Below are 22,156 nucleotides of genomic sequence, written 5' to 3'. Positions count from 1 at the left end.
GATGACAGATTGGAAGGAAGCATTCGAGATCTATCGTGAATACGTCGTCGAACAGACGTGTATGTTCACGGAAATCGATTTGTCGAATTAGGTAATAAAAGAATGGGACCGATTGGTTCGGATGTATCGAACTTTTAGATCTATACGAAGGCGTATTCGTTCAAAACGTAAACGAAAGTAGAAATACCGGTAGGCAATCGTTATCGCTATACATTACTTGGACAATAAGAAATTGATAGGACGATCGAAAGTGAAATATCTGTTTGTATAGGTTGTAAAAGACTGAGATAGAAGGAGGTGGTATAGAGCGAGGAGAACCGTGCAAAGGATACCATAAAAATGCTTTATACCGTAATAAGGAGGTACGTAACAGTGTTGCGAACTAATGAAATTATGCGCGTAATCGCGATGGTAGTTTCTCGAAAGGCAGAACGTTCCCTTCCGTCGATAGAAGATGTTCCATCGGTTTCGGCTCGATAAGATCTAGATCGAGAAATCTTGAAAACGCATACGGTATTCGCGCGTGTCGAGGTAGATAGAGGAGAGGCATCGAAAACGCGCGATGCTAGCGCTAAAAGCGATTGTAGGGATATCTCTATGGTGGTCGGTCGTGGTAACGGGTGAAGGTAACATCGTCCGGAATGAAGATATCTGCGGAGCTCAAAACGGACGGCGATTGTATCTGGAGCTTGGGGAGAAGGGTATTTTATACGCCAGAAACGTCTCGCTGATAAAGAACGAGCCGAGACAAGAGGGCTCGCGGCTATATACGAGCAACAGCTCCCACGCTCAGTGTAATCTCGAGCTGGTGACATGTCCGTCCTGCGTGATAATCGTCACCTTCGAGAGCATCGCGTTGTCGCATCATTGCGGCGACGGCAGCGTCACATTGGATAGCCCGTGCAGGTAATTACGTGCGCGCGCGTGTTAAGCGTCAACGCGTTCGATCTTCGTTTGGCGTTTTGTTTTCGTTTCCGCAGGTGTGATTACGTGTGGATCTCGGAGCCGCCGTACGAGGATGTATCCGGAACTCCATTTTGCGGATTGTACGCGCCGATCACGTACAGATCCAGCACGAGAACTTTGTCGATCACACTGCTTTACAGTCAGTCGCACAAGCACGCGTTCACGCTGGAGTACACGGCGGAGAGTAAGCGGATTAATTTGAAGAGAATATCGCGGAATTGATAGCGCGCTGGATCGAAGATCGATCGATACGTTCACGATCTGTTGACAGGGAACAGATTACACCTGAGGGGTACCGAATTGACAACGGCGACCGGTCAAGCAGCCAAGGGATTGAACAACACCGGTGGTGGGATTTTAACGTCTCCGTTCTTCCCGGCTCGGTATCCTCGCGATCTTGGCTTGGAGTACGTGGTCACCTGCCCGAGCGAGGCACCGTCCTGCCGCATCAGGTTACTGTTCAGTGATTTTCAGCTGGCGACCGTGTCGATAATGGAGGTAAGCGTAAACTAACCGAAGCAAAAACGATCGTCTGTCATATCGACGATGGTTCTGCGCGATTTAGTTCTACGATTGGAACGGTCAACGACTGGACGTGAGTAGCGGCGCGAGATTTCGGCCACCGGTAATAATGAGCTCTGGCCCTTCGTTGCTGATACGATTCTACGCAAATGGCGGCACCGGATTGGGTTACAAGGCTTTCTATTCGTTCGTGATTGGACACCCCTTGGACAAATCCGTGCAACCGATAACCGACTGCGGCGGCTACGTGGAGAATCTCGGTGGCACGATTACCATGTTGGATATGGTGGGCGAAGGGGTAAAAACTTACGACTGCGTCTGGCTGATCAGGCCCCCCAAGAACTTTTTACACATGAAAACGCATATGTATCTGAAAGTGATCACGTTCGCGGACATGGGTAAGCGTAGACGCGTGATTTTTGTTTTTCCCTCTTCTTCGATTGCCCGCAGACGATCCGTATACGTCGTCGAAGACAAAATACTAGCGAGAGAAGACGGTTCGCGGATAAACGCGTACTACTCCGTGTTTTGTTTTCCGTTATCACGGAGAGTAAGAAACGGTGTCTGCGGACGAATGTTGGAAGATACGCGCGACTCAGTTTAATTATTCTACTCGTTTTCGCATTCGTTTCAGCCGGCAATACCGAATTAGTGGTAAAACAGGGACCCACCTCGGCTCTTTTGCCGCTCGAGATCCTCAGACATCCAGCGAGTCAAGTGCAACCACCGAGACACAGGGAGCACGTCGCTCCCGTCACCAGCGGCTTTCACGTCAGTCTACGAGGAACGTTTGGCTCGTCCTCGCACCTGGCGATTGCCTACGCGGCCTTCAGTTACATGGGTGAGCGCAACCTTCGCGAATCCCGATCCCGATCGATTCGTCATTCTCTCTCGTCCGATCATTCGCAGACTGTTTCGCGGGATCGGACTTTCTTTGCCGCAATCACAGATGCATAACGAGTCAGCTGAATTGCGACGGTTTCGATCACTGCGGCGACAACAGCGACGAACCGGCAACCTGCTTTCAAGGTATGTAAACGCAATCGTTTAAACCGTTTCAGTTTCGTTTTCTTCGACGCGAATATCGTCTCGCAGATTGGGAGCTCGAACCTCAGGATCGAAAATGGCACGCGAACAAGGCGAATTACTACTTTCCAAAGATCGATCGTTACCCAGACCTGAAGACGGCTACTCTGGTGTTTGTGGCGAGCAGCCTCGGACTGATCGTCTTGATATCGGCGCTGATCATCTTGCTGTACAGAATGGGCGCCAGAGCCAGGCAGCAAAGAGAACTTCAGTCAAGACTGCAAACGATCAGCGAGCTTCTAGGTAGGAAGACGGTTAATATGTACATCTAATACGGGAGCCATCGTCGGTAGAGCATGGATAGACCGGCGGTCATCGTCGATTTCTCTCACCGTCACTTTCGACAGTTTTCGATATTGCAGACGGAGCGCGAATCGACGAAATCACGGTGTCGGACGACCCGCCGGTGTACGAAGCACCACCTGGCTACGACGAGGTGGTCAAGCTCGGATTCGACTCGGAGATCATCGCTCGAAGAAAGAAGAGGGCGTTTGGTCGAGAAACTCGCGATAGGAGTTCTCCCGGTCAAAGCTGTTCGTAAGTAACCTACCGATATCTTTTCTTTCCACTCGACGTATTCTTCGTTATACCAATTTCACGCGGTACGAATACGAATTGCTTGGCCGATCGAAGGTTGGACGTCGAACGATCCTCCTCGGTTTGTTCGCTGGCCGAGATGGCAGGTAGCAGTCGCGGGAGCGGTCGCGCCGAGTCCAGCTCCAACCAGGACGAGGGGATTCCGAAGAACCGAACTACGACTCGGCGGTTGCCCGAGAGCCCACCGCCGCCGTACGTCACTCCTCCAGGATCGATATCGCGACATTTCAACGTATCCGGATTAGCGTCGGTCGATTCGAACACGCGTAAGTATTCCCACTTTCGTAGATATTTGCTGTGGTTAAGTAGGTACAGCAAAGACCGCCTGGACGTGTGAGTTTCACGCGAGGATGTTCCGTCAGGCGAACGGCACGACGAAGAGGAAGAACAGGAGGAGGGATCGCGTCGGCGAAACTGGCTTCGTCGAACCGGCGAACCGTTCTCGTCGTCCTTGTCCGGAAACGGCGATCTTCCAGGACCGGCCACCCCGGGGGACCTCGAAGCACGAGGATCATTGGTCTCGATCAACGTCGAATTTCTCGGTGCGTATTCGCCGACTTGCAGCGCTTCGAATTCGATCCGAACGGCCAGCGTCTCGTGTGATTCGCAGCGGAGAACCTCGCGCGCTGCTTCGACAGACACGGAATCGTTGGATCGCGGAGACCGAGGAGGAGACGCGCAAGAAACGGTCGAGGGAGAGAAACGATCCGGAGCAACCATCGAGTCGGACATGGAAGAACGGATCGGGGAACCGTGCGAGGAACCGGGCGACCAGCCAACCGTCGAGGATGCCGTCGTGGACAGCGTTACCGAGGATAACGTCAAGTCTGACGACGGTTTCGTGTCCGGATGCTCTTGCGAAGGTGCCTGCGGCTGCGCCACCGTTCGTCGATCGTCGTCGTTCAGAGAGCGAACCATCGGCCGCCTCTGGTCGGTTCGTCGTATTACCGCGGATCAAAACGCGGAACGGTCGGCGGCGGAAGAAACGAATAGGCGACGCTGGCAAAGGGAAAGTGGAAAGAAGTCGGGCCAGGAGCAAAAGCGAAACGAAAACAGGGATAACGCTGTGGATACGAGAAGGGGTAGGAAAGTGGAACAGGGAGAGGACGAAGATATGGAAGAAGAGGAACGAGAGGAACGAGAGGAAGGAAAAGGAGGAAACAGCTATCAGTCAAGAAGCAGTACGATCGTGAAATTGTTGGGCGCGAGAATGGGTAAATGGCAAAATGGAAGCGCCGGCTCCACGGTTGCATCTACGGCAAGTTCGACGCCGTGCCGTACCTTCGGAAGGTCCATGAGGAAATTGCCGATTTGCTCGCGCGACGGATACCTCGGCAGAACTACGACGATCGGATCGATCAGCAGTTACGAAAAGTTGTGCAACGGCGAGTTCGAAGAGCCGCGGATGAATTTGCACGCCTCCGATCCGATCTCGATCGGATCGTCGTACCGCGAACGGCGAGGCTACCGACGATACTCGAGCTGCGATCTGCAGAGTCTCTACGAAGGAATGAGGATCTTGGACGGATTCCTGGCGCGAAGAGGCCTGGCGGTCGCGCACACTCGGAAACAATCGGTAACGGTGATGTTGTTCGGAACACCGGAGCACGGAGCTATACGGCGACGACCTATCGGCGAGGAGGGAACGATTCGCGAGATTGGACGCGTTTCTCGATTCAGTCTGGACGGTCTTACGAACTGATCGAGGATTCCACCGGGCGAAGATTACGTTCGTCCGTTCGTTCGTCGAACGGGACACGGGACGGACGCAGAAACGAAGAAAGAGAAACAAGTAACGGACACTTTTGCGAAAAAGATTTATTTTTGGTAATGTTGGCAACGACGATCGGAAAATATGTAGCGAATCAGAAACGCGGCGATGTCCGATCGCCTTTCGCCGCGTACCTCTCTCGAAGTTGTAAGGAAATTACGCTTATAGAGACGTAGTAAAATATACACATATATATATATATATATACACATACTTATACACACATATACATATACATATATATTTACATATATATATATGCGAATATATGTATGCAATAATATAGTACATACGCGGGCATGAATCGATACTCGCGCGTGTACGGCGGTGTTTGGTCGGCCGTGGTACTCGTAGTAGTGCCCTGTGGTTGCCAAAGAAACCGAAATAAATTCAACGAGACGGAGTCTCGAGGTTGTTCGAGGCAAATCGATTTTGGCACTTTATTAGGCCTGGTTCCTGCGCGATACATCCGGCGAGGTCGCGGTTTCGATACGGCCCGAGATCTTCGACGCGAATTACTTGAGACAATGGCAATATTGCTTGGTTCCGCGATCCAAGCACTCCGCGGTAGAGGCGTAGGGATTGATCCTGCTAACCTCGTGGTCGGACAGGGTGTAGGTTCCGTTCTCGTGGTATCGAACCGTCACCTCGAACTTTCCATCCCCGGGGCTCACTTGTATCATGTAGAAGTAGGCGACGCTGCTCGAGTTTCCAAAGTCGATCACGCGGTCTACGCGGTGCAACTTCTTCAAACGTAGCTTCGCGCACAACCGTCTTCCCTTCTTGTCCCGATAGCCGTCGAGCAGCTTGTCCACGTGATCGAGAAACACCTGCGCTCCCTTCTGAACGATCGGATCGCGAGGATCCACCGACTCGAAGGCGCTACAGGCGCACCAATGAGACGAGATTCCGACGTCGGAGCAACCTCTCTCGAGGGGCACCGGGCCCGCGAGCAGGCTGCGACATCCGGGGCATCCCGAGGACGGATTGGCCGAGCCACCTGACAACTGCAACACGTCCCTCAGCGTTTCGTAGAGGTCGAACGGCGAGATCAACCGACGTTGATTGGCGCGCAGCGACGAATACGCCTCTGGCCGTTCTTCTCGGAACCACTCGGGAAGCCAAAGGTAGAGGAACGGCAGCCTCTCCTCGTACCATCCGACGAACGTGTTTCTGATCGGGCCCCAGCGCATTCCGTGGTCGCTCAGCAGGACGATCATCGTGTCGTTCGCGATGCCCTCGCTTTCCAGTCGCTTCAGCTTGTCGAGAAGTCGGCCGTCCATCGATGACAGTCCGTTCGCGTTCTCGTGGCTCACGCTGATCGTCCAGAAGAAGCCAAAATATGGCGAGCCGCGGAATGCTCGCGCGTACTCGATCGCGTAATCGAGAATTCTATCGAAGCTGGTCTCGGGACCGGTGCAATACTTGAGCCCGAATCTGAAAAGTAGGTAACGATGAAAAGCGGAGAAGACGCCACGATCCGCATAGAATCAACCGTCGCATTTACCTCTTTTTCACTTTCAGCAACTTCTCGCAGGCGAGCATGTACGGTCGAAGGTAATAGTCGGTCGGCGGTTCGACGAAGCCCATCTTGAGATAGTTGAAGGTGTTGAGAGCCGTTTCATCCTCGCCATAGGCAGTGGCGTAGCCCGCGTCGCGAAAATTCTTCCAGAGGAAGGGGCAACGATCTAACATGTACGGAACGGTCGGTTTGCACAACGAATAAGCCTGTGACTGATTCTGTCCTGTCAGGATGGCCATCAAGTTGGGAAACGTATTGTCGCCCATCTTGTTGTATCCGTCGAATCGAAGCCAGCCGGTTTCCAGCAAGTATCTCTCGGTGATTGGCATGCTACGTATAAAGTTCAATCGACTGACGCTGTCGATGCCAAGCAGCAGGACGCTCAGCTTTCTAGAAAGAGCCACGGTGCCGAACGTGGTCGACTGTTGGCTGTCGTTGCGTCGCGTCCGATCGCGAACCTTCTCGGGATTCGGAATGGCATGAACGTTCTCGTAGATCGGCTTACCGCGTTGTCCACCGCCACCGTCTACGGTGCAGCTGACCATCACAGCCTGGGCGTCGTCGGGCGTCGTCGTTTCCTTCTCGAAGTTCTCGCATCGTTTCACCCTAGAAAAAATATAGTCGGGATCGAACGCGTGATGTGTCACGCAGCCATCTGATTGGTCGATCGGTTGCGTTAAGATCGATCTATATCATCCGTTCAAACACGGAACAGCGTCGTTGTGATTTATTAAATAAGGATGCATTTATACGTATATATATATATATATATATATATAGATAGATAGATAGATAGATAGATAGATATATATATATATATATATATAGATAGATAGATAGTCTCAGACGTGTAATATGACATTCTCGGAAAACCGATCAAAGTTATTAGGACACGGTTGAATGGAATCCATAGAGATACGTGCATCCATATCGCGCATGATATGCATTTAGTTATCAACAGACGAACGCATGACCGTTCTATATTTTACAACGCGTCACGAGAACTTGACGGAATGAATCGGAAATTATAGTTTATACAATCAGGAACTGCTGCTACCAGCAGCTACGTCTCCTTACGTACGAGACGATGGATCCTCGTGAAAAGGATGTCGTTCGGTGAATCGTCGACGCAGCAACGTGACAACGCTGCTTATTCTGCGCGAAAACCGCTGGAAATTTGAAAAAAATTACCGTTTTAACGAACTTGTCCACGATTACGATGATTTCAAAATACGTCGTAAAGCTCGTTGAAACATTTCGATCGATCATTTCCTATACGCGTAATCGGCGATCGACCTTCGTTTTGGCGTTATATGGAAAAATATTCTGTCGCTCGGCCTTAATTTTCAAACTACTTCCACTTGGGTTAGCGGTACTTATGTAATATTCATCCGGCCGCGCACCGCGCCTTGAGGCGGCAGACCAACTTTGTTTATATCAATATCAATAAGGGGATTCACAGGTGCGGCACGACGTCATGCGAGCAGATTAATAGTCACAAACCCATTACGTTAATACTAACGCGATCAAGCTTGAATACTATGGCAGAGCCACGAATTTATCCACGAGTTCGTCAAAATGGTGTTTTCTTCCGAATTGTTCAATAATTAATTAGATTCCTCTATCGATGCTTTAATCGATGACACCCTTTTCACGGGGTTTCCCCCTCCTCCCCCCCCCCCCCGTATCATCCTGCGTATAATAAAATACAAGCTGCGTTACAGTTACGTGGAACGCAGGTAGTTACGACGATTTTCCGTTGCCACGTTTTGAATCTTCGCGTTATTATTTTTACGGTTATCGTTTTTCGTTGCCAGACGCGAATCAATTGTATAAATACGCACACAATAGGGCAGCCTGTTCAGTCAGAGCTGTAACTGACACTCGAATCGGCAACCAATATCTGTAGCCGAAGAGATCGAATTTTGTTTACGTTGGCCAACCCATCAACACGGAATCGAATCGTTCCGTGTTTGAACGGACAATATAAATCGACCTTTACCTTCGTTCTCTGTCTCACCCGAGGACACTCACACGATCGACGAATCCACGTTGTTGTCTTTGGTCGGTTTCTTCGGTTGTTTCTCGGCTCTGTACACCGGCGACCAGCAGCATCTGAGGCCGGGATGACGAGCCGCAGTGGCCGGGTTCACAGACAGAACCACTGTGCCGTTTTCTCGTAGGGACAAACCGGTAAACGGCGGCTCGTTCGCGCATTTTTCATACGCCTTCTTCTTCACGTAAGATCGGATCGACGGGTCAACGGGTTTCTTCGATGGCATTTGGCATTTCGAATTCCACACTAGGTAGCCTTCCATCGTACCTACGCAGAGATCCGCGCGTATTCGGATTATCCATCGCGTCGATCGACTAATCGTCGATCGTACTTACCGTCGACCGCGTTGTATGACTTGACGAAGGACGGATATCGTGGCTCGAGATCGTAATCCTTTTCCGAAGAAACCACATAGAAACTGACCAGGAAAGCAGCAGGCAACAGCAACAGAACGAAACTCGGTCGTCGACGAAGGCAGTCGACGATCAACCGGGACCGTCTCACGAGTTTCCGAGAGGAGATTTCATCGGTGACAGGCACCGGCTTCGATGTTCGCGAAACCATATTTTTCCGCGTGTCCTCGCTACCGTGCGTCGCTTCCACGCGATCGATCGAACGGTCATCGAGCCCGGTTCCCGGCGATCGCCTTCCGTTCTTTCCTCACCGGCCGATCGATCTCTCTCGCGAAATCACGATGTTCTTCGAGCGATCGTCGAGCGGCTAGGAAACGCCAATCTGGCCGCTTGTCTATCCCTGCACCACTACCGCACCACCGTTGGCGATCGACGTGGTCGTCGTCGTGGTCGTCGTCGTTGATATCGATTTATTCGTCCGGAGAATGAATCTTCCTTCGATCTCGATCGCGCTCAATCGTCGGCCAGCAACCAACGGTGGACACCGAGCGACGATTTCTCAACGATGCGGACCAGTTTCTCCGTTCGATCGTTCCGTACCGCCGGGTAACGTAGTCGACCGCGTTTCGCCGACGACTGACGGCAAATGCGTCTTTTCAGATGGGTAGGGAGGACTGGCAACGGAAGAAACTGCGACGCGATGCGACGATGCGACCCAACGCTGGCCAATGCGAGGCAACGCGACGCCAGGGTTAGGTTTGGTAGTTTATGCAGGTATTCGGTTCGGTTCACGTTCGTCAACGTAGAATCTTCGTTGACCGATATCGGGGAAATCGTCGAGTCGAATGAAGGTTACAAAGGAACGAGAAAGGTTTCGAAGTTGAGGATACGGGTTGGCGCGACGCGACGAATCGACGAACCAAGGTTTCGCGTGGTCGTCGAAACACGGCGAGACACTAGGAACTAGGAACGATGGTTGGCTATCGACGCGTACTCACCCCACCGAAGTGTTGGCTCGCTTCGCGCAGATGCGCGCATCTCCTCCAATTTCGAATCGAAACGTGGCCGAATCGAATTTTCCACGTCCACACAGACTCTCAGCTGGAAACGTCCGTTTCGTTGTACGGACCACATACGCGCGGCGATGCTCCTACCGCGTCATCGGGAGAACGTTACAAAAGGAACGATCGATTCTTCCAGGTTTTCCAGTGCGTTTATTCGAATCGCGAATCTACAAAAAATACACGCTTGGATACAAATGATCGGCAGTCGCATCGGAACCTTGCCCCATGCTGGAACGTCAGGCAGCCGTTGGTTGATTCGTCCTCTCCTCGGATCTCGTGAATCACCACGCTTCTAACATCGACCATCGTTATTCGGCTAATCTCCAGCTCGTTCGTTGTAACGCCTACTGGGGCCAGTTAAGGAAATTGCGGACATCCTGTCATCAAAGATACGGAAAATCATTAACGATCATGCGATAACTAACAATTAACAGCTAATTAAGTGGTATGAGCGCAGACACACGATGTCGTGCAGTCCCTTGGACGAACGGGTGTGCGTTGCATTCCAGTTAGATACTTTTACCCACGACGTCCGTTTCCGTTGCTGCAAACGTTGATAAAGAGAAAAGAGAAAAGAAGCATACTAACTACAAACGGAACAGCGTTTCTCGTCCGAGCCGTCGCCGCAACCGTCGCGGCCGCTGCAGGCGATCGCGTCCGATCGACACCTGCTGTTGTCGCACCTGAACGGACAATGTCTGGTGGCGACTCTGCCGCGGCTTCCAACTTGCCTTCGACAAACTCCTTTTGGCTCGTCGCTTCCGTCGCGACAAGACACCACGGCGTTGCAGAACTCGTACGCTGGCAGGCATTGTCCGTTGTCACACCTGAACGCTCCTTCCGGACATTCTACGACACGGATTCATTGTGTTCGATCATTCGAGAATCGAGTGGTATTCGCGACTCGCGTCATTGCCAACGAAGCACTTACTCCGTCGATTGTTACAGCCGAACTCGTCCTCGCCTCGCGGACAGTCCCGTTTACCGTCGCACATTAGCGCTCTCGACACGCAAACGTCGCTCCTACCACATCTGAACGCTTGTACAGGGCATTCCGTCCCTCCCTCTCGCACCGAGCATCGTTCGTCCGAGCCGTCGCCGCAGTCCGGCCGTCCGTCGCAAACGAAGAACCAACTGATGCATTTTCCGGAATTCTTGCATTGGAAGGTGCCAGCCGCGCAACCGGTATTTCTCGCGGAGCAGCTTCCGTTTCCTCGGAAACCACAGTCGCACGTTCCATCGATGCATCTCGAGTAAGGATCCGCCAGCCGGCATTCCAAATCGGAGACGCAATCGTGTCCTAAACTGATGGCCGATGGCGGCTCGGTCGCCTCCACCTCCGACTGTCGATCTGTTTTCGAAGCGGACGCTGCGCAAAAGTTTGCGTAGAAATTTTATCGATAACGATTTTCTCCCTTTTTATCGACTGTCTGCCTCTTCCTTTTCTCTTACCTGACGTCCACACCGTCGACGACACGGTTTCGGTGAGTGCCTCGACCACGATAGCATCGTCTCTGCTGTCGTAGTCCGCCGTCGGTAAGACGTTTTGCGAGTGGAAAGAATTCGTCGTCTCGGTGGTGGCGTCAAGGGGAAACGATGAGATTGCCGACTGCGCGGTGTCATTTCTCAGCCAGTCGATTCGAACTCCTGAAAAGAACCGAACGAAATACGTGGGTAGTCGATGTAGCGTCGCTTCTGCGCCACCTAGTTACCTGTTTCCATCTCTTTCTCCGCCTCGTCCTCTCGTCGATCGTTAAACGTTTGAGCTTGCTCGTCGTGGCGGGACGACATCGTCGCTGTCGCGATCGTTTCCGTCGAGAAATCGTCGAACAACGGTAAAGGTCTAACCAGATCGTCGGGTCGGCAAATATCGTTTTCGCGACGCATAGGTGCCGTGCATTGGCAACGTCCGAACAAGTTGGGGATCAAGAAGTCACAGTGTGAATTCCGCTGCCATAGACGACAATGGGCGTGCTCGTAGCAAACTTGGCCAAGTTTCGCCGCTGAAACGTTACGAAACAACGCGCGTTCGATCGATCTCTCATCGAAGATTAATCCCTGCTTACTCGGACTCGTCGAAGCTTCGACGAAGGGCATACGACGAGGCCGGCAAGCGATTCGAGCTGTCGTCTCGTTCGAATCTGACGGTTATCGATATAGTTCAGTCGAATTAGCCTTGGACGCAACGTTTAACGGTACGTGAAATTTTCTTGCGCCATATCGTTTCTCCGACGTACTCGACTTCTTTAATAACTCCGTCTCGTCGTTCGGATAGATGGTGTTGAAGTGAGTCTCATACATACAAACAATGTCGACGATAAAGCGCAAATGTCGACAAACCGAAAGAGTCAGAAAACTTCAATAGGCCTAACGGCCATCAATGATATCTTTCGACGATCAACCGCAATCGTTGATTATGCATTAAGTTCAAGTTAAATAATCATCGTGTTTTATTTAATCCACTGTAATAAATCCATCTATCGATACATTATCATATGGGATAGACACTACTGGAAATTCTAATTTCTAATATTTCCGAATAAAGAATTTCTATAATGCGTTCATTCGCGCGTTTGCTCTTTATATTCCGAGATATGAAACATCAACTGTTTATATTTATAGACAGTTAGGATAAACACTGTGATAAATATATTATTGTTATCGCGTTAGCGCAAGAAAATTTCAGGTACCATGTGACGTGGAATTTAGCCTTTTTCGATTTCACTGAACCGATACGAAACGAGCGAAGCACGCGTAAGGTCATGGTTACGCTAAACGAGTGGTCGGACGAAACGACGTTTACAAATATCCGGAGACTGCGTTTCTCAGACTCGGCGGACGAGCTTAGAAAAACTCGTAAGAATCTATTTTCGTCGATTCGTCCGCTATAGTTTGAAGAACGGTTTAACGATCGCGTCTACTTACGACCCAGACACGTGTGCCGACGAAATTGGAGGAAACCATCCCTGCAGCCGCAGAAGCCATCCAAGCAGCCGCTGTTGGCTACTTTCAAGGTGCATTGCTCGTCGACGAGACACTCCTGGCCCAAAAGAGTCGCTGCATATCGCCGCGAGAAAGGAAACAGCGCTCGTTGTTATATTCTCGCCGCCGAATCGAGGCTCGTAATCGCAACAAATTCTCACCCTCGAGGCAGTACGTTCCGTTGTACGCGGCAAAGTAGGGCAAACAGCGACAATAGCCATTCCGACAGTGACTACCCTCGATGCTGGAATCGCATTCCGCGTCCCTGGCACATCGCTCGTCCAGCCGCGCGCTCACTGTCCTCGCTGTCGAGCCCACAACTATCGTCCCCTGAAACGCGCATCGCAATCTTCTCGTATTCCCGTTTGCCCGATGACGGCAACGGGTAAACCAGAACGGCAGCTCGTTTCTTCGTTTATCCGGAAGGAAACGAACGCGAACCAGCCTAGCTTACTCGTCGCCCGTTTGCTCGTCTTTTCCACGCGTTCGATTCCTACGCGCCCCTCTACCACCTCTCACCCTGTTTCCTGTCCCATTACCTCGATCGCGTTTGCCAGTTTCTCATCTCATCGTCGAACAATAAACGCGGACAAACGCGCCGCGAATACGGTAAAAACTGCTGGCAATACGGAAGAATCAAGCCGGATAGAATGGAAAGAGCAGGACCGTAAAGAAGAGACAAAGATAGCTGGGAAAAAAAAGAGAGAGAGAGAGAGGGGGAAGACGGAATACATCGAACGTGCAACGTAGCGAGAGAAATGGAAGAAGAGGGACGACGACCGACGCATGGCGATGCACGGAAGGAAGTAAGCGCGAAACGAGACGACGTGGCGCGACATTCGCGTCCCGAGTTTAAAGTAGCCGCGTAACATGCACCGTTAATCAGGTGTTGCCAGCGAGCGCTCGGAGTTAGAGTTCCCAGTTCCTGCAAAACGACGTTCGTTTTCGCGGGAACGGCTGTTTACGCGGCTGACGCACCGCACTTCCATTTCCGCGTGTTTCGCGCCGCACGTTCGTGCCCGTCGGTTCGCTTCACCCGCCCTATCTTCTTGCCGAGCGCGAAACCGTAAATCTTGGCCATCATCGGTCGAGCACGTAGCGCGCGAATTTGCGTCGGAAATGGTCTACCGCCGAACGAAACTCACCAAACGATCGATCGCGATCGCAAACAGAAGAACGACGATCGTTTCACCGTTGCCACGCATCGTTCTCTCGGCTACACGGCTCTTCGCCTCGACGATCGATGGTCGATCGATCGATCACGCTGTATTTTCCTTTTCTTCTGCGTCGAGAGCGTGCTCGCGACGAACGACTCGATCTATCTCGCACGAGTACTCGACGCGACTGCGATGTCCGCGCGTTCTTCGCAATGACTGAAAGCAAACGGCGACCCTGGCTGCTTTTGGTCCCCGTGCACGAACGATGCAAAAGCGGACACAACTGTGTTCCCTCGCTCTCCCACCTCTTTACCGCGCTCTCGGTCTTCGTCTCGGTCTATGTTCCGGACTTCTGGTCTCGATCCTTCTTCGAGTCACTACTCTCCCTTCCGCGATCGTAGCGTATCGTGATCGGCAAATTCGCGGTTCGTTTGGACAATGTTTTGTCCGCTTCGCGTCTATGCCTATGACGCGACTCTTCGAGAATAATAGTTGGAACTGTCGGACGAGGTAACAACGACGAGGAACGAGCAAGACGGAAATGGAAAAGGTAAGAAGAGAGGGTGACGAACGAATAATATTCGGGTCACGCGCAGACTGCTTCAAAATTCATTGGTATTCCAATACGAAACGAGCAACGAACTTGGTCGCGATCCACCCCTTCTCTTCTTCTTCTTCCTGCTCGATCAGCCGCGCTTCCCTTTCTCATCGTCTTCCTCGTCGTCTTGCCCGTTGTGTTACTCGTCGCACCGGTACATCTACCGGTGCATGTGGTTTCGTTAATTTCTACTCCTCGAGGAAGATTGGTCGCGCAACCGAACGGTATCGTTAACCTACCGTTTCGTCGGCACGTCATCGTTTCACGAGCTACCCTTGGCCCGTATCCGACTCGTGATCGAGACGCGAGTGACGGTCAGTCTTTCGGACTCTTTCTTTAGGCCCGCTCGGTAAAGCCGAAAGAAGGAGGCGCGAAGCGGGAAGCGGGAAACGGCACGCGGTGAGTCGCCCGAGAAACAGGAAGCGCCGCGATGGACTACGTTGGAATGTAAATGGAGAATCGACCGAGACCCGAGAACAAAAGAAGAGCCAACCGCGAGAAACGCGTAGTGCGCGTTGGGCGCGAGGTAAAAGACCTACACGGAAGTGCCATAAAATTCTGCAGGGCTCGAAGCAAGATGGGAAATGATCGCTTCGTCGAAATCTTTGCCAGTTCGTTTTAATCCGTGAACGAATAATTTCCTCTCGTCTGTACTTTCGAAAGGCACCGGTGGCTGATCTACACGAAATTTTGTACACATCGTAGGATCAAATAGTAAATCTAAAATATAAAATTTTAGCTTCGGCAGATAGTACATTCGGAAGATACAGACAGGTCCCTATATACTGTTGTATACGTATATAATAGATCTTTATACTAATCTTAGACGCAATATATCGTGTGTTGGTTAGTCACTGAAACATGAAATAAATCGGTCGAAAACACTGTCACCAACATGACCTAATAGCAGCAAAGATCTATTATATTGCGTATGTATAGGGGCCTTCTGTCTTCGGAACACACGATTTCTCAACACATCCTTGCTTTGTCTATCCGAGCGTTCGTATTGTAGCACATTTTGTGTGCTACGAAACAAGCGACGACGGTCAGGGAAGATTCCTAGCGTACCAACCGTGCTATTTACAAAATTCTTTTCGCACTTCGATTAGACGATCGATCTCACCTTGGTGCTGTACGATTGCTCGTTTCATCCGCGATTATCTTCGAGAAATGTGCGAATAAGGATGTCCGGAATCCATTTAAATATCTACCTTAATTTATCTCACGTTTCATTCTGAATGGATCCCAATTCTATGCTCTTATCTGACCGAGTATCTCGAAATTATGCTCTAACGACGGTAATGATAATCCTCCCGATCCCCGCACCTTCTATACCTTCTTCTTTTTCTCGTGCCTCGTTATTCTCTTCGAATTAATTAGATCTCACTTATTAATTTTGCCGCGCGTATACGGGTACATGCATCCTTGTTCCTGTTTTCTTCTCGGAAGAGACGATTTCGATCGTACTCCAGAAAATTTATCGTAAAAGCGTCTCTCGATCTAGTTTGTTTTCAATTTTGCCAAAATTTCGTTTACTAATTTCGTTTTGAAACGTTTCATACCGACGATGTAAGCGATATTTGAAGAAAGCCGCTCTTTCAAAATCTTTCGCAGAATTGGTTTATCGCATGTGGATGGTTTCAGCCAATCAAAAATGGAAAGGCGAACACTACGTAAAATTTTGCGTAGTTTTTAGAGTATTTATCGGTAACAAATTGCTTCTAGACTCTTTCTTGCGTCGAATGCTCTTCGAAAAAATAGGAAAGGGCAGGGAAGAGCAAAACGTTAATGTAATGTGTACATTCGAGTGAATTATAATCATAAATATTACGTAACTCGTCCAATAGTTTGTCCGCACGCGTCGCCCTCAGCGAGTTGGTTGTTCAGGAGTTTCGTTGGAAGTATAGGTTAAACGTTAAAGAAATTGTGCATCAAACATGATATTTACTACGAAGATAATTTACAATTCTGGTAAGTAGACGTAAAATCGCTTTGTATCGAATGATCGTTGCTTCTAGTCAGTGTTTCTTTAAGACAACGATAGAATGTAGAAAGATTTCGTAAAGATGGAAGTCACTCAAACGAAATTAGAATCAAAGAAATTTAAACTTTAATTTGCTCATCGATTGATTACAGATCGTTGATAAAAGATTTTTTTTACTTTCAGCACTCAGGCACACTGTGAAGCAGCTATCTTTAGTTGAGCATCTTGTTAAACACGTAAGAAAATTACAATGGAATTTCCATAACCGCTACTTCCATAATACGTTTCGAAACTTAACTTTTAGGAACGTTATGGTCAGTTACGAGCAGGGACATATTTATCGGGTCTGATAACGCAAAGGTTTTATAGCGCGAAACAAGTGTATAATAGAAATAAGCCCCATTGTAACGTTGGTACAATCGGACATGTCGATCATGGAAAAACGACGCTTACAGCAGCTATTACCAAGGGTATATTTGCCAGTTGATTTTCATTTACATTAATCATTTTATCTGTTGCGTTTACTGTTGTCCTTGTCTGTTGTAGTTCTTTCTGGAATGGAACTCGCAAAAGCAAAAGAATACTCTGATATTGATAATGCACCCGAAGAAAAAGCACGCGGTATAACTATTAATATCGCGCATGTTGAATATCAGACGGAGAAACGCCATTATGGACATACCGATTGTCCAGGACATGCGGATTATATCAAAAACATGATTACTGGAACGTCACAGATGGATGGAGCTATTCTTGTTGTTGCTGCTACAGATGGTACCATGCCACAAACCAGAGAGCATCTACTTCTTGCTAAGCAAATTGGTATCAATAACATTGTTGTTTTCATCAATAAGGTAAGATCTTTCGTGTAGTTGGTTGAATACTATCTATGTAAAAACTACCTCGCCCTCTTCTCTGTTATCGACAACGTTATGTTTTTTTGTTCATAAAGGTTGATATCGCAGACAATGAAATGGTCGATTTAGTAGAAATGGAAGTAAGAGAGTTGTTAACCGAAATGGGTTATGATGGTATAAACATACCTGTTGTTAAAGGTAGTGCCCTTTGTGCGATAGAGGGTAATAATCCAGGTATAGGACGGGATGCTATACTGAAATTGTTAGAGGCTGTGGATTCTTATATTCCAAACCCTGTCAGAGAATTGGACAAACCTTTTTTCTTACCGATAGAAAATGTTTACTCTGTTACGGGTAGGGGGACGGTAGTTACCGGCAGATTGGAACGTGGAAAAATAAAGAAGGGCATGGAATGTGAGGTGATTGGGTACAACAAAATAATAAAAAGCACAATAACAGGAATAGAAATGTTTCATCAAACGTTGGAAGAAGCCGAGGCGGGAGACCAAATGGGTGCTTTGCTTAGAGGTTTAAAAAGAGAGGACATCAGAAGGGGTATGATAATGTGTAAACCAGGAAGCATGAAAGCCTACGATCATTTAGAATGTCAAATGTACATGCTGACTCCTGCGGAAGGAGGTAGAAAGAAACCTATAAATAATCTCATGCAAGCTCAAGTGTTTTTAAAGACCTGGGATTGTGCAGCTCAGTTAAATTTGCAAATGAAGGACTTGATCATGCCTGGCGAAGACTCTAGGTAAATTTTCTTTAAATGTTATTCAAGCGGAAAAACGAGTTACACGAATTAATAAATCGATTTGACGTGGATATGGATTTTTGTTTTCAGTGTTATGTTAAAATTGATAAGACCAATGGTGTGTGAAAAGGGCCAGCGATTTACGGTAAGAGATGGCGCGATGTCTATAGCAACTGGAGTAATCACGAATATTTTGTCAAGTCTCAGCGAAGCCGAACGATTAGATCTTCTCGGAGGTAGAAAGAAAACAAAGAAACATGCGAAAGCATAATTCAAATTATTTACTGCATTTATCGTGCGTCAATCAATAAAACCATGTAAAACTAGATTCAACAAATACACACATTATATATACTATTATTATATATTATTGTTTTAAAATAATCGATTTAAAAATATTGCTTTCAGTCATGTCGGCAATTAATAAATAAATTGTTCTTGTATATAATAATAATATAATAACATTTTGTATATAATTTTAATTTTCTGTTTTTAAAATGGTCGATTTTTATTATCGATAAAGTATAATTTCTTCAACAAATAGAGAACGTAAGTACTTTAAACGATTTGAAAATGTCTTAACTTTGAAAAAACAGTTCAACGATGATTTATTGAGTCCATTACATCAACGGTACAAGTTGTTTCAAACAACAGATGAGACACCGATACGAAATATTTCGTTCTCCTTTTACTTCTGTTATTTCTTAACCATAGTTGTGCTATGGTGTTTGTGTACACATTACTTGGTGCATTCAATTGGCAATAAAATAAAGGAATTAGGGAAAGGACCATGTGCAACGCTTTGTCTCACCATAACGAAACGAACGTATTTGTATAGAAAGAAAAAAACACTGTTTATATAATTTAAGTTGAACAAATGGTACATTCACCTTCGCTAATAAAAATAGTAAATAGTCCTCATTATCCTGGACAGGCGCAACTGACTACAAACTGTACTTCGCTCCAATCGAAATATTATTTCAAAATACAACGCTGTGTTTAAGAATTGTAGATTACTCGTAAAAACGACTGGTGGCACTGCACGCCTAATGCTTTCTTTTCCTTCTTCATTTATGTTCGTTGGATGATCCTGTGTGTACATACGCAAGGTAGCAGCAAAGATTATGTCATTTATTTGTAAAGATTGAACTACTTTGAGAATTTCTCAAATTTCGTGTGTGTGTATGTGTACACATGAGTGTGTACGCGCGTAAGCATATGCAGACGCATGTGTAAACAGTTGCTTTTAATATTAGCGCATCGACTGTATCGAAAGATTCTTTCTTACAGAATTAATTTTTCACTTTTTTACTTTACGAAGCAGCCCGTTCATTCATTCCGCCACAGGCAATTTACGTACAATGTTTCGGCATACGATATTATAAGGTTAGCAACAGAAATCCGACAGCTTTGACACTATGCCTTAAAGCAAATCGACAATTCGGTTGATCGACAAGTTATGCATTCATTACACTAAATACATCGTTTCACACAACATACGTGTACTCACGCATACTCATATCAATTATACGTAAATAAAGGAAGGAACGACTGTAATCTACGATACGTAAAGTTTCATTGGGTCAATGTATATCGGTTAAATCGTACTTTGAAACTGACTTGTATGGAATTAGACCGCGTGTCTAATTCACGCACGCAAATCATGACATGCGTGGAAACGCAATGTTCAATTCCTGGTATCATCTAACCTTTAAGACAAAACTCGAGAAACGCGAATCGTCGAAATATTTTTATCATTGTATGACAGTTAAATATGAAACGGAAATAATCGTATCCATTAATTCTATCCAAGAAAGAATCTCTGACTTATAGAGAGGCACAAGTACGTAACGTACTTAGTATGCACGTGTACGTATATGGTTTGCCCCTATTCGTATAATACACACGACGTGGCAAACTAAAGATCTTCATCGTCTTCTGGTAGCGCTGTCTCTTGTGCTTCCTTAAGATCTTTCTCTATCTGTTGTTGCCATTGTGGATCCATTGTAACTTCAGGAGGAAGGAGAGCTGGCATCGCGACAAATTCAAGATTTGCATCACCGATCAGCTTACGTCCCAACCATAAGAAAGGTTTCTCAAAATTGTAGTTGCTCTTTGCACTGATGTCGTAGTACTAAAGCAAACATGGAGAAAATTGTTATTTCGATTAAATGTGCATTATGTCGACAGTTCCTATATATAAAGGTAAGTTAGATTAGAAGAATGTGTATAGCTTAAGATAAGTCAAGCTAGAAAGATATTTGGTATATTACATACTGCAGGAAATGAGAAGAAAAATAAAAGATTTGTAAAATCAAACTACAAAAATACTATATGCTTTGGACATGCTATTACCTGTAGATTCTTCTTCCTATGAAAGACGATGCTCTTGGCTTTTACTTTCCTATCCTTAATGTCAACTTTATTCCCACATAGAACTATAGGTATATTCTCACAAACACGAACCAAATCTCTATGCCAATTAGGTACGTTTTTGTACGTTACTCTTGACGTAACGTCAAACATGATGACAGCACACTGTCCTTGAATGTAATATCCATCTCTCAGACCACCAAACTTTTCTTGACCAGCTGTATCCCAAACGTTGAAACGAATCGGACCACGATTCGTGTGAAAGATCAGAGGATGTACCTCGACACCTAAAGTTGCGACATATTTTTTTTCGAATTCACCGGTCAAGTGCCGCTTGACGAACGTCGTTTTTCCAGTACCACCGTCACCTACTAGTACACATTTGAAAGTTGGAATCTCAACATTTTGTGCCATTTGTGCCATACCGATTGTTAGACCACAAACTGTTGATGTGATAAAAAGAGATCTGAAAAAGTAACATTTATATATAAAAACTGATCAGATAGATGAGAGTAAAACCGAATGCAAAAGAGAAATGTATTATCGATTAGGTTATTATAGATACACTAGAAAATTAGAATAGTCCGACACTTGGAAGTTGCTGGAAGATACTAGATCGAAAATCACGCATCGAAAACGTGATCGACGTGTGTTTTTTCACTATATTTATAATTATTTAAAAATAATACGTTATATCTCGACTATAATATGAACACACCTATCAAAATACTACTTTGTCGTATCTTTTCTAATAAATTGCAAGGCCGGTTTATCGTTAACGTCCCGCGCTCGATGTACAAAATTTACCACGTTCCGCTAAAAGAATGGCGCCTCTCGTTGTAACACAAGCTTTCGCGTTAATCTTGTCACGCGACTACACGTAATTTTGATAGAAATCGCAAAGAATCGAACAAACCGACGATAGATTTATTATGAATCTATGAAAATCGGAGAATATTTGTACAAAATTTCCCGGCAAGTAACGTGTACGTGAAAATGACCGATAAAATTTACCCTGCAACACAGTCGTTACGGCTCACAATGGCGTTCCTTCGAGTCAACGACAGGGGTCCGCATTTTCATCATTCGCTAAGTAGAATATCATTCAATTTAATGAATATATCTAATCGATACGCTATGAAAAAATTAAATTGGAATATTTTTTCGTTTAAATCATTAAAATAATATGTAAATCGATGGTTTTTTTTTAAATTATAAGTAGAAAATGACGTAAGTCAGCGACATCTATTTTATGCGCGCCACACCGAGCCGGTATCGAAGAATTTCAGTTTTTAACGGGAGAATTAATACATATACGTATGCGTATACGTGGAAGGATGCATTGGCGCACGTTAGGCGGTTAAATTTGAGTGCACAAGTCCACTTTAACCTTCCATCTTTTTCCCAATGGTTTTCTTTCGTTTTCGTTTTCTTTCTTTCGTTTCGATAGAAATATATAATACATCAAAACGTAGATCGTATGATTCGCGTTTGTCGTATCAAAGTGTCTG

At 47.0% G+C, this 22,156-nt stretch overlaps 6 protein-coding genes across 10 annotated transcripts; 3 read left to right on the top strand and 3 right to left on the bottom strand.

The window, feature by feature from the left end:
• Nucleotides 1–189: 189 nt before the first annotated feature.
• LOC126917384 (uncharacterized) lies at nt 190–5,368 on the top strand. 2 transcript variants are annotated; one of them, XM_050724180.1, is made up of 10 exons: nt 190–906; nt 981–1,150; nt 1,238–1,464; nt 1,532–1,886; nt 2,123–2,329; nt 2,398–2,517; nt 2,584–2,817; nt 2,937–3,111; nt 3,208–3,437; nt 3,534–5,368. In XM_050724180.1, the coding sequence occupies exons 1-10, from the start codon at nt 563–565 to the stop codon at nt 4,871–4,873; spliced, it is 3,402 nt and encodes a 1,133-aa protein (XP_050580137.1). In that variant the 5' UTR covers nt 190–562; the 3' UTR covers nt 4,874–5,368. The 2 variants fall into 2 exon arrangements, with proteins under 2 accessions (XP_050580137.1, XP_050580136.1); XM_050724179.1 differs by having other exon boundaries at nt 2,922–3,111.
• On the bottom strand, nt 4,970–9,920 carry LOC126917394 (uncharacterized). Of its 2 annotated transcripts, none has more exons than XM_050724209.1 (4): nt 8,856–9,920; nt 8,499–8,787; nt 6,450–7,070; nt 4,970–6,379 (listed from the first exon to the last, which is right to left on the bottom strand). In XM_050724209.1, the coding sequence occupies exons 1-4, from the start codon at nt 9,082–9,084 to the stop codon at nt 5,458–5,460; spliced, it is 2,061 nt and encodes a 686-aa protein (XP_050580166.1). In that variant the 5' UTR covers nt 9,085–9,920; the 3' UTR covers nt 4,970–5,457. The 2 variants fall into 2 exon arrangements, with proteins under 2 accessions (XP_050580166.1, XP_050580167.1); XM_050724210.1 differs by having other exon boundaries at nt 8,485–8,787; nt 8,856–9,004.
• Nucleotides 9,921–10,064: 144 nt separating this feature from the next.
• On the bottom strand, nt 10,065–15,015 carry LOC126917405 (uncharacterized). The gene is made up of 8 exons (XM_050724236.1): nt 14,065–15,015; nt 13,081–13,249; nt 12,863–12,994; nt 11,650–11,940; nt 11,390–11,584; nt 10,869–11,306; nt 10,526–10,786; nt 10,065–10,314 (listed from the first exon to the last, which is right to left on the bottom strand). Exons 1-8 carry the CDS (start codon nt 14,122–14,124, stop codon nt 10,295–10,297), a joined length of 1,566 nt encoding a protein of 521 aa, XP_050580193.1. The 5' UTR covers nt 14,125–15,015; the 3' UTR covers nt 10,065–10,294.
• On the top strand, nt 11,940–18,629 carry LOC126917406 (elongation factor Tu, mitochondrial). The gene is made up of 7 exons (XM_050724237.1): nt 11,940–12,132; nt 16,522–16,645; nt 16,842–16,894; nt 16,963–17,128; nt 17,205–17,512; nt 17,611–18,272; nt 18,363–18,629. Exons 2-7 carry the CDS (start codon nt 16,612–16,614, stop codon nt 18,541–18,543), a joined length of 1,404 nt encoding a protein of 467 aa, XP_050580194.1. The 5' UTR covers nt 11,940–12,132; nt 16,522–16,611; the 3' UTR covers nt 18,544–18,629.
• Nucleotides 12,198–16,485, top strand: LOC126917416 (uncharacterized). Its single transcript, XM_050724255.1, has 4 exons — nt 12,198–12,223; nt 12,624–12,793; nt 15,015–15,200; nt 16,289–16,485. Exons 1-4 carry the CDS (start codon nt 12,213–12,215, stop codon nt 16,483–16,485), a joined length of 564 nt encoding a protein of 187 aa, XP_050580212.1. The 5' UTR covers nt 12,198–12,212.
• A 234-nt stretch (nt 18,630–18,863) lies between the features above and the next one.
• On the bottom strand, nt 18,864–21,814 carry LOC126917414 (GTP-binding nuclear protein Ran). Of its 3 annotated transcripts, none has more exons than XM_050724248.1 (3): nt 21,660–21,814; nt 20,628–21,111; nt 18,864–20,406 (listed from the first exon to the last, which is right to left on the bottom strand). In XM_050724248.1, exons 2-3 carry the CDS (start codon nt 21,066–21,068, stop codon nt 20,191–20,193), a joined length of 657 nt encoding a protein of 218 aa, XP_050580205.1. In that variant the 5' UTR covers nt 21,069–21,111; nt 21,660–21,814; the 3' UTR covers nt 18,864–20,190. The 3 variants fall into 3 exon arrangements, with proteins under 3 accessions (XP_050580205.1, XP_050580204.1, XP_050580206.1); XM_050724247.1 differs by having other exon boundaries at nt 21,364–21,702; XM_050724249.1 differs by having other exon boundaries at nt 21,453–21,702.
• Nucleotides 21,815–22,156: the final 342 nt, after the last annotated feature.

Source organism: Bombus affinis, chromosome 6 (assembly GCF_024516045.1).
Source record: "Bombus affinis isolate iyBomAffi1 chromosome 6, iyBomAffi1.2, whole genome shotgun sequence".
Lineage (NCBI taxonomy): Eukaryota > Metazoa > Arthropoda > Insecta > Hymenoptera > Apidae > Bombus > Bombus affinis.
Note: the sequence above shows the minus strand (reverse complement) of the source record. Positions and strands in the feature narration are given on the sequence as shown.

Excerpts from the sequence above, each read along its gene's own strand:
- LOC126917405 (XM_050724236.1), bottom strand. The coding sequence starts at position 14,124 with ATGCGTGGCAACGGTGAAACGATCGTCGTTCTTCTGTTTGCGATCGCG. Across the intron at positions 11,585-11,649 it reads GGAGAAAGAGATGGAAACAG|GAGTTCGAATCGACTGGCTG; the intron begins GTAACTAGGTGG and ends GGTTCTTTTCAG. Across the intron at positions 10,315-10,525 it reads GAAACGCTGTTCCGTTTGTA|GATGTCCGCAATTTCCTTAA; the intron begins GTTAGTATGCTT and ends CTTTGATGACAG.
- LOC126917414 (XM_050724248.1), bottom strand. The coding sequence starts at position 21,068 with ATGGCACAAATGGCACAAAATGTTGAGATTCCAACTTTCAAATGTGTA. Across the intron at positions 20,407-20,627 it reads ATAGGAAGAAGAATCTACAG|TACTACGACATCAGTGCAAA; the intron begins GTAATAGCATGT and ends TGTTTGCTTTAG.
- LOC126917416 (XM_050724255.1), top strand. Across the intron at positions 12,794-15,014 it reads GGACGAGCTTAGAAAAACTC|GCCCGCTCGGTAAAGCCGAA; the intron begins GTAAGAATCTAT and ends CTCTTTCTTTAG. Across the intron at positions 15,201-16,288 it reads TAGTGCGCGTTGGGCGCGAG|AATTGGTTTATCGCATGTGG; the intron begins GTAAAAGACCTA and ends AATCTTTCGCAG.
- LOC126917394 (XM_050724209.1), bottom strand. The coding sequence starts at position 9,084 with ATGGTTTCGCGAACATCGAAGCCGGTGCCTGTCACCGATGAAATCTCC. Across the intron at positions 7,071-8,498 it reads AACGTGGATTCGTCGATCGT|GGTGAAACGATGCGAGAACT; the intron begins GTGAGTGTCCTC and ends TATTTTTTCTAG. Across the intron at positions 6,380-6,449 it reads TTGCTGAAAGTGAAAAAGAG|ATTCGGGCTCAAGTATTGCA; the intron begins GTAAATGCGACG and ends CCTACTTTTCAG.
- LOC126917384 (XM_050724179.1), top strand. The coding sequence starts at position 563 with ATGCTAGCGCTAAAAGCGATTGTAGGGATATCTCTATGGTGGTCGGTC. Across the intron at positions 2,818-2,921 it reads AACGATCAGCGAGCTTCTAG|TTTTCGATATTGCAGACGGA; the intron begins GTAGGAAGACGG and ends CACTTTCGACAG. Across the intron at positions 3,438-3,533 it reads GTCGGTCGATTCGAACACGC|GCGAACGGCACGACGAAGAG; the intron begins GTAAGTATTCCC and ends ATGTTCCGTCAG.
- LOC126917406 (XM_050724237.1), top strand. The coding sequence starts at position 16,612 with ATGATATTTACTACGAAGATAATTTACAATTCTG. Across the intron at positions 16,646-16,841 it reads GAAGATAATTTACAATTCTG|CACTCAGGCACACTGTGAAG; the intron begins GTAAGTAGACGT and ends TTTTACTTTCAG. Across the intron at positions 17,129-17,204 it reads TACAGCAGCTATTACCAAGG|TTCTTTCTGGAATGGAACTC; the intron begins GTATATTTGCCA and ends TGTCTGTTGTAG.